The sequence below is a fragment of the Protopterus annectens genome, chromosome 14.part0 (genome assembly GCF_019279795.1).
Source record: "Protopterus annectens isolate FY-2018-M chromosome 14.part0, PAN1.0, whole genome shotgun sequence".
In the NCBI taxonomy this organism is placed as follows: domain Eukaryota; kingdom Metazoa; phylum Chordata; order Ceratodontiformes; family Protopteridae; genus Protopterus; species Protopterus annectens.
The window spans coordinates 367,406,728-367,418,776 of NC_056748.1; the positions used below are offsets into that span (position 1 = coordinate 367,406,728).

At 40.8% G+C, this 12,049-nt stretch overlaps 1 protein-coding gene across 4 annotated transcripts in view; it reads left to right on the top strand.

The window, feature by feature from the left end:
• ZSWIM8 (zinc finger SWIM-type containing 8) overlaps positions 1 to 12,049 on the top strand; it is a 2,719,879-nt gene that overhangs the window by 432,045 nt on the left and 2,275,785 nt on the right. For all 4 annotated transcript variants that reach the window (XM_044056095.1, XM_044056097.1, XM_044056096.1 and 1 more), the window contains exon 5: positions 5,042 to 5,149. In XM_044056095.1, coding sequence (XP_043912030.1) covers positions 5,042 to 5,149 — 108 coding nt within the window. The remainder of the gene's footprint in view (positions 1 to 5,041; positions 5,150 to 12,049) is intronic.

Here is a 12,049-nt window from a genome sequence, read left to right on the forward strand (position 1 = left end):
CTTGGGGATAGTAAAGGAAAAGTTGTATATAAAATCTTTCAGCAACAATCATCGTGTAGAGGATTTATAAAAACAAAATATTCAAAAGCCCTAATCAAATTTGTGTATAAGAAAAGGCACTAGTTAGAACATGATAAAATCAAAAGGGACTAATTCCAATAGGAACGTATAATAAAAAATCCGCTCCAATAAAAGAAGAAATAGTGATTAACCTATCAGTTCTATTCCTGTAACTACTACCTCCAATAGGGCTTCACATGACATTAACCTATCAATAGATAGTGAGAAGTTACAGAGCCAATCAAATGCTACATTAAAAAATAGACAAATGCGTGAATTCCGCAAGACAAAAAAATATAAAAAAAATAGTGCTCAAGTAGAACTGTGGATGTAACTATAAAAACTATGTACACATACTCATATATTATAATAAATATCTGTTCAGGCATTGTAGCAATTAATTTCAATATTAATGTTTGCAAATAAGCTTCAAATGAGATTAGCCGATCATATTACAAAATAAACAAATACAACCAATTGAAACCCATTTTAAGAGTCTGCATAATCTCAGCATAACAGTTTGTCGAAAGTATGACAATCAAGAATGTAAATATTAACCCCTAGGGATAAAACCCATTAATAAAAGTATAACAATTGAGTATTTATTTAATTGCAACATAATGCACAACAAAAGGTAAGGATGCTGCTGCATTAAGAATGCAACATCTACAAGGCATGAACACAGTCATATAAAATTTGCTTCAAAAGAAATCTGTACACTTAGTCCTGCTTCACATACCTAAATACATTAATTGGGCATGATAAAACCAAAAAGACTTGTTTCAATAAAAATACATAGAAGGAGTTCTACTGCAATAAGGAAAAATAATAAGTAACCAATCTGCCTTGTTCCTCCAACAGGGCTTCTTATCTCCTTTCGGCATATCCCAGTTAGGGGTCGCCACACTGAAACAGTCTGCAGAATGACTGGCAGTGGAGTTTTATGGTGTTGAGTTGCCAGCCTGTCACCCAACCTTCCACAGAAGGCACACATACACTCCTAGGGCCAATTTACAGTGTCCAATCCACCTATAACATATCTTTGGGATGTGGGAGTAAACCAGAGCACCCGGAGGAAACCCACGCGACCACAGGGAGGGCATGCAGACTCCGGCCAGAAGGCATCCCAGCTGAGAATCGAACTGGAGAACCTCTTGCTGTGAGGTGGCAGTGCTAACTGCTGCATCACCGCAGCTGCCCTCCAATAGGGCTTCTTATAATAAAAACTAATAAGTTATCAAGAAAACATGACAAAGCCTATCAGAAACTACACTAAAACATGAAATACATACCTAAGCACAGCTACATAGAAGAATGTCAAAAATGTAGTGATCGAACATAAATATAAAAATTATCTATAAAAAATAGTTTAAATATGTATTTTCTTACAGAGTAACTTATAACGAACACTAAAAAATGCTATTCCACTAATAAAGTAAAACACAGCACCTCCATAACATGAGCAGCTTCATACAAGATTTGCTCCAATAGAAGTGTATATGAAGAATTCCCCTTTGAAAGCGACTTAAAAGTGACCAATCACTACATACAAAATACTCATGTCCCCAATAGAACTACAGATACTAGCCTATAAAATGGCTAAAAAAAATAATCAACCAATCAAAAAATACACAGTTTGTTTCAGCAACACTGAATTATCAAACTAAAACAAGTATATCCAAGAAAAACATAACCAACTATCCACATAGATCATGCAACTCCCAAAAAATAGCCATAAAGAAAACTAAAGTGACAAAATATCACAGACAAGCCAGAAAAGAACTAAGTAATACAATGCCGATATGTGCAAAACAACAACCATAATTTAAAGACAAACCACATATTAAAACTACATTAATATTAACACACTAAATATGCCTTATGAACAGATACCTACTCATGTGAAACCAATAAATCGACAAGCTTCTAAAAATGCATGTAGTAATAAAGTGAAGACCTAACCTCAACTATAGTAAAAACAAAGCTAAACACACGGTTTCCCTTTTCCACTAACAAAGTTAAATTCGCTTACTTCAAGGAGGAAGCAAATGATGATATTCTCATCCTGTGGTATGGTTTATCCTAGACTGACTTTTCCAAGTGTTTACAGTCCTGTTACTCTTCTGCTGCTGCTAATCTGCTTTGCCTTCCATCTGTGGATTGCCATTCCAAAATTCCACATGTATAACAAAAATAGGTATGCATTTTGTGCACGCTGAGACCATTCCAGCACTCAGTCCTTTGAATTGCTCTGCTTGTCTCGTCCACTTTGGATGGTTGCAAGTAATGTAACTTCTTATTTTTGCCTTTTTTAAATTTAAAATGCAATTTATTTTTGCCTGTTTTTTTTTTAATTTAACTTTACTTCTTCCTTCCCCCTCACTCTCTCTTGGTTCATCTAAGGGCCTAAGGCTAACCTCTGTACCTGCGTTCCACTTAACCAGAAATCTATATAGTTCACACACCAGACAAACATCCTCCCAAACACACATGTATTTCACACTTTTATCTTCTTACACATGGTTAAGTTAGCAGGACAGGATTTGTTTTCGTTTTGTACGACTCTAAGCAAGTGGGCTTGCCTATTAAAACTTCCTTTAGACATCCCTCCCCAACAATACCAGAAGCAGTGCTCCGAGGCTTGGTGGAATTACTATAGCATGGAAATGGGACAAGGGTGGTCCTCCTCTGTGTTTTAAGCAGTTGTGGAGATGGACAGCATTTCCTAAACTCCTCAGTGAAGCCGATGTTAGGCAATTAAATACACGTTTGGAGAAATTTGACCCGTTACGTTACTTAGTTGGGTTGCACTTGATACGATACCCCTGTCCACCAATTACACTAAGTCTTTTAATACCCCTATATTTCCCAGTCTGGTAAGAGTATCTCTATTTGTTGTACTGGAGAATATGGAGTTGTTGGAATTATACTTTTGCTATTGTTTAATGTTTACACTGTTTTCTAATTGGCTGTTTTTTATTTGTGATATTTACAGTGCACTTTGTACTTTAGTAGATTTTTCTAATTGTTGTTTGGTGATAAAATAAAGACTTTGTTTTGCTTTAATGTGTTTGAATGCTATTGGTTGGTTCTGCTTCATAATCTTGTCTGCAAGCACAGGGAAAGAGTAATCGAATCATATACTTAAGCAGTTATGCATCATTCTTCATAAAAATATCAGAGTGGAAGAATTTTTGGTGGAGCTTGTGTTGAGGTAGATAATCTAACTGCTGGGGAAACAAGTTTGGGTGCTAATATTAGTTTATTTATGTTCAATCTTGTTGTGACTCTAACCTAAACAGTGATTAGAAGCAGATTTTGTAATGTTTCTTTTAATGTAGGAAACAAACTGATGTTTTAATAATATCTTTAAAAAACATGCATCCGCTGCAGTACGGTTATTTTATTATGAAAGTGAATTCACTCTTCATGTGCACAAATTTCCTTTTTATCGACTATTCATTTTCTTTTTGTGTCCTAAGGAATAATGGCATTAGAAGTAGTAAATAAAATTGTAGAGACAGACTGGTGAGAGTAATTGCTGGAAGGGGCTGGAAATGTAGAGGAGACGTAATAGCAGTTAAAATATTACACTGTTTGATTTTATTTAATGTCAAATCTGTACTACAAAGGAAGAGTTCAGATGTTTGACGTTTAATTCACTCTGAACTGGTAGCTGAAATTGAGCATTTAAGACAGACTATCTCTTTTGATGTTATGCTTGGTTTATTTATTTATATTATTTTTATCTTAGAATAACTCTTTTTGTAGCAGAGGCCCACAGATTAAATTTCCACTAACTAATTTGGTCACATGATAGTATCTTTATTGCTAAACATTAATTTTAAAGGTGTTAACCAGAATGCTGAGGAGTATGTTGGTGGCGCATGATGACGACATCAGCGCGAGTATAAAAAATGAAAATAAAAATTTTAAAAAAATCGGGATTTAAACGGGCCACTCAGAAATTTGTGGCACCCTATTTTGTGCTCAAAAGCAGTAAATACCGATGAATTCAGTGTGGTTGAGAGCTATGAGTCACAGCAGAGTGCACTGTAAGTATTTGAGGATATGGTTTGCATCAGTTCTTAACTACCACATAGAAACCTGCTTAGATGGCATGTTGAAGCAGCTGAGCTGTAAATTTTCTAACCTGCTTATTTTTGAACCCCCCAAAAAGTGGTTAGTTTAAGCCTTTTAATCCTAAAGCTGTAATATACAGTAACACTTATTAACTTTAATTCTGTATAAATGATAGTACCTTTCATACCACTCTTAAAATGTCAATACATTTCACTTTCTGAACTCGGTGAATATTGTTGACTTTCCCAGCCATTTTCCTTGACTCTCTTACCTTCACATTCCTTGAGCTAGATTACTCTATTCCTTTAACATATAGCTTTGTGCAGTTATGTACAGAAGATTTGAAACTGGGATCTGCAGGTTAAAAAGGCCAGCTTTTGGCATAGGTATTTAGGAAGATTGTGCCATGCACATTAAACCATTTGCCTTAAGTTAAGAAAGAGCAGAAACTTTAAGGTATTTGAACACCTTCCTTGTTTAACTATCAATGCTTTCTAGAAAATGGTTGCATACAACACCTATCCAGTGAATATACAGGCTACTTGTAGTTGTTAAACTGTATACTAAAACTTTCACTTTCTCAACCCATGGAGTTTACTTATATTAGTGTACTGTATGTTTGTTTATACATTATCTTCTAGAGCTATTTTTTCCTGGTTGTATTTTTATTCATTCTTCCTAGTTTTATTTCTGTTACTACGAGTATGATGAGTTAAGAGGTGAACTTCCTAGGTTATGAAATCTGTATTGTTGCTTGTGTCTTTTCTCTAGGTTGTTGCTTAAAATGTTCTTCGACCAGTCCACCTGCCTGGTTAACAAAAAAAGTTGTAAATCCTGTAAATACCTTAGTTTTAATGAGTTTGATGAAGAAATTAAGTCACAATTTGTTTTCTTCTAGGCATCAGCTGTTTGTTTGAGAGCACCTGTTTCAGAGTCGCTTTCTCGACTTCAGCGTGATCAGCTTCAGAAATTTGCACAGTACTTAATAAGTGAACTTCCCCAGCAGGTAAGCAGAATTCTTTTTTTTCCTCTCGGGGGGGAAAAAAGCCATACCTGAATGTTTAACTTCATGAGAAAACAGCTGTTTATATCCGGGTATTTGCTGTCATTTGTGCAAATATTTTTCCTTTGAACCCTGTACAATGGGTATAAAAAAAGTTTACACACCCCTGTTTAAAATGCCAGGTTTTTGTGATATAAAAAAATGAGACCACAATAAGTCATTTCAGAACTTTTCCCACCTTTAATGTGGCCTATAACTTGTACAATTCAATTGAAAAACAAACAAATCTATTAGGGGAAAAATATAAAAAATGTACAATGCACTGGTTGCATAAGTGTGCACACCCTTAAACTAATACTTTGTCGAAGCACCTTTTGATTTAATTACAGCATTCAGTCTTTTTGGGTAGGAGTCTATCAGCATGGCACATCTTGACTTGGCAATATTTGCCCAATCTTCCTTGCTAAAGCGCTCTAAATCTGTCAGATTGCGAGGGCATCTCTTGTACACAGCTCTCTTCAGGTCACCCCACAGATTTTCTATTGGATTTAGGTCTGGGCTGTGGCTGGGCCATTCCATAACTTTAATTTTCTTCTGATGACGCCATTCTTTTGTTGATTTGGATGTATGCTTTGGGGGTCATTGTCGTGTTGAAAGGTGAAATTCCTCTTCATCTTCAGCTTTCTAGCAGGTGTCTGAAGATTTTGAGCCAAAAGTGACTGGTATTTGGAACTGTTCATAATTCCCTCCACCTTGACGAAAGCCTCATTTACAGCTGAAGGAAAGCAACCCCCAATTGGAAGTACAGTATTTAAATTTGGTGTGTAAGCATACTTTTTTTTTTTGCAAAGATCGTCACGTATTTACATGGTATGCCCAAGATGGGTACATCAAATACTCTGAAACACCAATAGTACATATAAAATGTACATGGCTGAGGGGGGGGGGGGGGGCAAACCATGTTACCTTGCAAGTAAGTCATCACATCAGGGCGAGGAGCACATATTCTTACCCTCTTTACAAGGACAGGCAAGGATGGATTAAGCCTCATTATTCATCTCTTTCTTCACCCAAGCTCCAACAGGTGTCCGAGCTACTAGTTGAACTTGGGTTCTCTGTCTTGTAGCCAGGGTTTTATTCCTCCATACCAACAGAGCTGGTCTAGGATCTGTTCAGTGCTTGAAGTATTCATTAAGTTTGTAGTATCCAGGGGCACTGCTCAGTTTGCTACCTGGCGGTTTTACATGATTTTTCTTGTGGCTGTTGTCTGAAAGCTTGCTTCTCCAGTATTCATGTAATACTTGAAGTATGAAAGCTCATGTTAGTTAGCTGTCTTCTTTGGCAAGAAATTTGTATACTTTTCTCTGCTTTTCTGGCTGGAATAGTGATATCACAGGTACTGCAAGTCAGTAACTATCGAGTGCTCCCAAGTCACCCTTGAAAAGGTTGCACGTGTTTCTAATGGACTTATCTTGTTAACATAAATAAAAATACCTTTCTCGTTGTCCTAGATGCCTGTTGCTTCATTATGTTTGGGTAGCAGTCCTAAGCAAGCCTTGTTCGACTAGAATTCCAAAGCAGTCCCCAGCACTCCCCACAGTAGTATGCGTCTCTTTCCCCAGCTTTCTAAATCAGCATCCTTCGATTTAAAGGGAAGCTACACCCCATGGCAATTAATGTTTCTGCTCTAAACTGTTTACAGTATGTCTCTGAATCTCACATTACCTTAGGCTTTTTTTGTAGTTTCTGAAGCAATTTGTTTTGTTTTTTTTTTGTTATTTTATTCTTCATTGCCCATTTTACTCTAGAAGTTAGAGCAGACAGTTAAGGCTAGTAATTGCTAATGAATTGCTGCCTGAAGTCGGTGATTTGATTCTGTCAGTTTGCATTGCTGACTGGATGAGACTTTGCAAGTTACTTGATCAGTGTGCTTTGCAGTGATTGAGAAATTGCATTAGGCTCATTAATGGACTCCTAGACTGCATTCCTAGTAGTGGTTTATGAACATATGACCCTATCATAGTCAGAGTGTTGAAGAACCAAAATCTAGCTTAGCAAGCAGTGACCAGAAGGCAGAGCACATGTTCTTGATAACCATTAGTTCATTGTAGAATACACACATACCCACACACACTTGGCTTGGGTAGTTTAGAAGGATAACTAGTTTGCCTATTGGGATGCCTTTGGCTGAGTAAAAGAACTGGAGACAGCATTGCAGAGCCATGTGGACACAGGAGGGACATGTGCAGTCTGCAGAATGAACCATAATGAGAAATGAAGTAGTAGAGAACCAAAAAAACACTGTGTGAGAGCTGGGCAAACCTCTGCTCAGTACTGCTGCTGTTCATTTTTCATATAATTAAAAAGTATTAGCTCCTTTCTTTGGACAAGGAGTGTTCCCTCCATGCGGATCTATCCCTCCCCATGGCACATGATTGTAGGTCTGTCTGTTGCTCAGGAGGGAAATTGCACTACCGATTGTTCCCTCGAATGCACATGAACCCCTGCCTCCCTGAGGAGAGATGAGCTAGCCAAGAATCTTCACTCATCCCCTTCCCTGCTTGGTCCTCCAGTTGCTAATTGAGTCCCAGTCACTTGCATTGCAGTAAGGACTCCATCTTTCTCAGCCATGGGGATCGGCTCTCTTCCATTGACAGACTTTCTCACTCCAGCCCTTTGAACTTGTGATGCTCTCTATCCAGGCACTTGCTGTCCTGATGTTAACTCTGGGAGTTGGGATTCACCTGGCTAATCTTTCCTTAGGACCTCAACTTCTTATGTGGATCATAGTGTAGCCCTGACTCCTTCCTCAGTGGCTTACTGCTTGGGAGTCACGCCAACAACTGGATGCATCTGAGAGTTTATTCAGTTTTGGGCACAGCAGGTACGATGTCCTTCAAGGATGCATCTGCAGTCCTAACAAATGGGTTGTCCTGGCCTCAGGCAGCCCTTCGGTCGGCCGGATTCCAAAGTCTGGGTCTGGCCTCGGCTGATGTTGCACTTCACCCGACGTCATAGCTGCAGTTCAGCGGGTATAAAGGCATCAGCCGACGCCATTTTCCTCAGTCTTTCTTGCCGCTTGGCGCCCGAAGCAGAAGCTGTTCGCAGGTGCCGGTCGGTCAGAACCAAAGATTGCTACTACCGAAGACTTCTAAAAAGCTAAGTACCCCGTTGGAGACTCTTTCTTGCCTCAGCCGATGTCAGATAAAGTGAATAACTGTAACTTGTGGGAAACAAATACCTCATAAAGATTTCCACTCTTACTGCCTACCTTGTTTAGGCCCAGACCACGACGTAGCAGCTTGTCTAGCCTGTGCTTCCTTCAACCGACGAACACTTAGACGTCGGTCGGAGTTTGCAGAGGAGTTTTTCGGCTCCGCTTTTGCTTATATCATGCCGTCTGAGACTCCGACTTCACATTTAGCTAAAAAGCGTAAGGAAAAGGACCGACACTCGCGGTCCGCGGTTTCGGCCGAAACCGCGGTTAAGCCAACCGCGAGTGTCTCTGTATCGGCTGAAGCCGAGTCCGCGGTTCTTCCTTCGGCCGAAAGCATGCCTCCTTCTACCGAGGCCCCTTCCAGCATGGCTGAATCTGCTACTGAAAATCCACCTGCTCTTGCAGTTTCTCAGGATTTATCAGATACTATCCCCTTAGATGTATCTACTCCTGCACGTGGAGCTGCTAGGCCCCCTGCATCCATGTCAATTAAGGCTTTTGCCAGGGCTAAAGCAGCTAAATCTTCAAAGGCCGTGCCTGCTAAAGCCCCCTCTCACAGGCCTAGCTCTAGTACTCAAATGCTTAGTCTAGCAGAGGATCTCATTTCTTTGATCAGGGGAACCCAGTCTCACCCTGACAGGGCCTCTCACCCACCTCCAGAGAAGAGGCTTAGAGCAGAGCCCTCTGAGCCAGTTTCTTCAGATTATTCCTCTGATGATTCAGAAAATACAAATCCTCCAGAGGGCCCTTATTCTCCTTATGAGGACTCTGATGCAGAGGATTCCATACCTTCTGCCTCTCCTCCTGAGGAATTTTCTTTTGGGGAAACCTTACATGCTATGAGGGAACAATTTCAATGGCAGGGCCAGGATTTTTCAGACTCTAGGAAAAGGCTTAGGACCTTTTTACATCTACCACAGCATAGGCCTTTAGCTATTCCTCCAGTACTTACAGTTGTGGATGATGCATTTAATGATGCTTGTACTGCCCCTGACTCACTGCCTCCGGCCACTGCTAAGCCCGACAGATACTACAGGGTTCCGGACACACATTATCATTTGTATAAGGCTCCTATTGCAGACCCTGAAACTATTTCACAGGGCCCCAAAGCTGTAGCAGCTGCCTCTGCCAAAAAACCCCTCCCCTCTGAAAGAGAATCTAGGGCATTGGAGAGATGGGGTAAAAAAGTTTATACTTCTGCTACTCTTTCGGCTAGGGCCTTAAACTGTCAATTCCACATGATTCAGTATCAGGAATTTCTGTTAGATCAGCTCACTAAAAAACTGTCCTCGCCTGAACCTTTAGATCGTAAGTCCCTTCAGGATTTGGTGCATAACACTCAGCAGGTCAGTAATCATTCCATAAAATGTGGCTATGATGCACTGGAGGCTTCCTTTAGATTAGATCAGCTATGACTGGTACAGTGATCAGAAGGCATGCATGGTTAAAAGAGCAATCCTTACCAGACCATGTAAAGTCAAAGCTTCTAGATGCTCCCATGGAAAAGCACAGTTTGTTTGGTTCCCCTGCACGGCAAGTGTTGAAGAAGGTGGAAGAAAAAGCTAAATCTGTCCAGACAGTCAAGGATTTCTTACAGGTCCAACCTCCGAGGTTTAGTAGGAACTGGCCTTCCAAGAATTGGTCCTTTCCAGACACCACCAGAGCACAGAGAAGTAGAAATAGACGCCCTAGAGGCAGAGGTCAATCCAGAGGTGCCTACAGGGGACGTCAGTGGCAGCCTAACAGCCAGAGAACTACTGCCACAGACCCAGCCACTACCACTTCTACAGGACAATCACAGTGACTTGGCTGTGAGACCGCCTACCAGGGAACAACTGGCAGTACCCTTAGGCAGAAAATTAGCCTTATTTTCAGTAAATTGGCATTACATTACAGGAGACAAATGGATTTTACAGACAATAGACAAAGGCTACAGGTTTCACTTCCATACTCTTCCAAGGAAGAGAGGAATGCCAAACCTACCTCCAAACCAAAGGACAAACGCTCTACAGCAAATAGACCACTTACTAAGGATGAGAGCTATAGAAAAGGTACCGGCTATGGAACAAGGACAAGGATTTTATTCAAGGCTTTTCCTAGTACCAAGAAAGGAAAACCAATGGAGACCTATCCTCGACCTGTCCTCTCTAAACACATATCTTATTGTTCCAAAATTCAAAATGCTGACCCTACAGCAACTTCTTCCCATGCTGGGCAAGGAGTCTTGGCTGGTGACTCTGGATCTCAAGGAGGCATACCTGCACGTCCCCATACGACCAAATTGCAGAAGATACCTCAGATTTCTTGCAGGATCAGAGCATTATCAATTCTCAGCATTGCCTTTTGGCTTATCTACTGCGCCCAGAGTATTCACAAAATGCCTGGCATCAGTAATTGCTCATTGCAGGCTTCAGGGAATTCAAATTTATCCATACCTGGATGACTGCCTGTTACAAGCGGACAGCAAAGACAAATTAACAAAAGATTTGAAAAAGGTTATTCACCTGCTGCAAGCCCTGGGATACACAGTCAACACAAAAAAGTCAAGGCTGATACCATCCCAAAGGATAACCTTCCTGGGTGCAGAACTGGACACATCAAACCAGATGGCATTCCTCACAACAGAAAAACAGAAGCAGCTACCACTCTACTTCATGGCATTAACAACGCAGAACCAGCTTACAGCAAGGAAAATCCTGCAAGCCCTGGGTTACATGGCATCCTGCATAATATTAATTCCACATGCCAGACTACATATGAGGAAGTTGCAATGGTACCTGAGGAATTTATGGTCTCAGCACAAGCACAGCCTAGAAACCCAAATTCCAGTAATTCCATGCCTGAAGCAAGAATTCCAGTGGTGGGTCCAGGCCTGTCAATTGAACAAAGGACTGCCCTTCCACAGGCCTCACCCAAGCCAGACTATCACCACGGATGCCTCAGACCTCGGTTGGGGGCACACATGGTGGACAAGTGCATACAAGGCTTATGGACTCAAGACCAGATGAACCTACACATAAATCAAAAAGAGATGCTGGCAGTAAAACAGGCAATTCAGACATTCAGACCATTTCTTCAACAGGGTCATTTACTGATAAGGACGGACAACACCACAGTTATGTGGTATATCAACAAACAGGGAGGCACACATTCATATCCTCTATGCCGGATGGCAATGGACCTCTGGAATGTGGCCCTGAGCCTCAACATTCAGCTCCAAGCCATATTTGTGCCAGGAAAAGAAAATATTCTAGCAGACATCTTAAGCAGAACCACCACGGATGCCCACGAATGGATGCTGCATCCAGACATCTTCAAAACCATCACAAGGAAATGGGGACTGCCAGAAATAGACCTGTTCGCATCCCCACACAACCACCAATTGAAAAAATTCTGCACAAGGACATACCTCCCACTTGCTTGGAAGGTGGACTCCCTATCCTTCAGTTGGGAAAACCTGACGGCATATGCATTCCCACCTCTTCCTTTGATGCACAAAGTGCTACTGAAGATCAAAGAAGATCACCCGAGGATCATCTTGATAGCTCCAGATTGGCCGAGGCAACATTGGTACCCGCTACTGAGGAGTATGTCCCGGGAACACGCATGGCCTCTCCCCCTACTACCTCTACTGCTAACACAGAACAACTTCAAAATCCTGCATCCAAACTTGAAAACACTGCAGC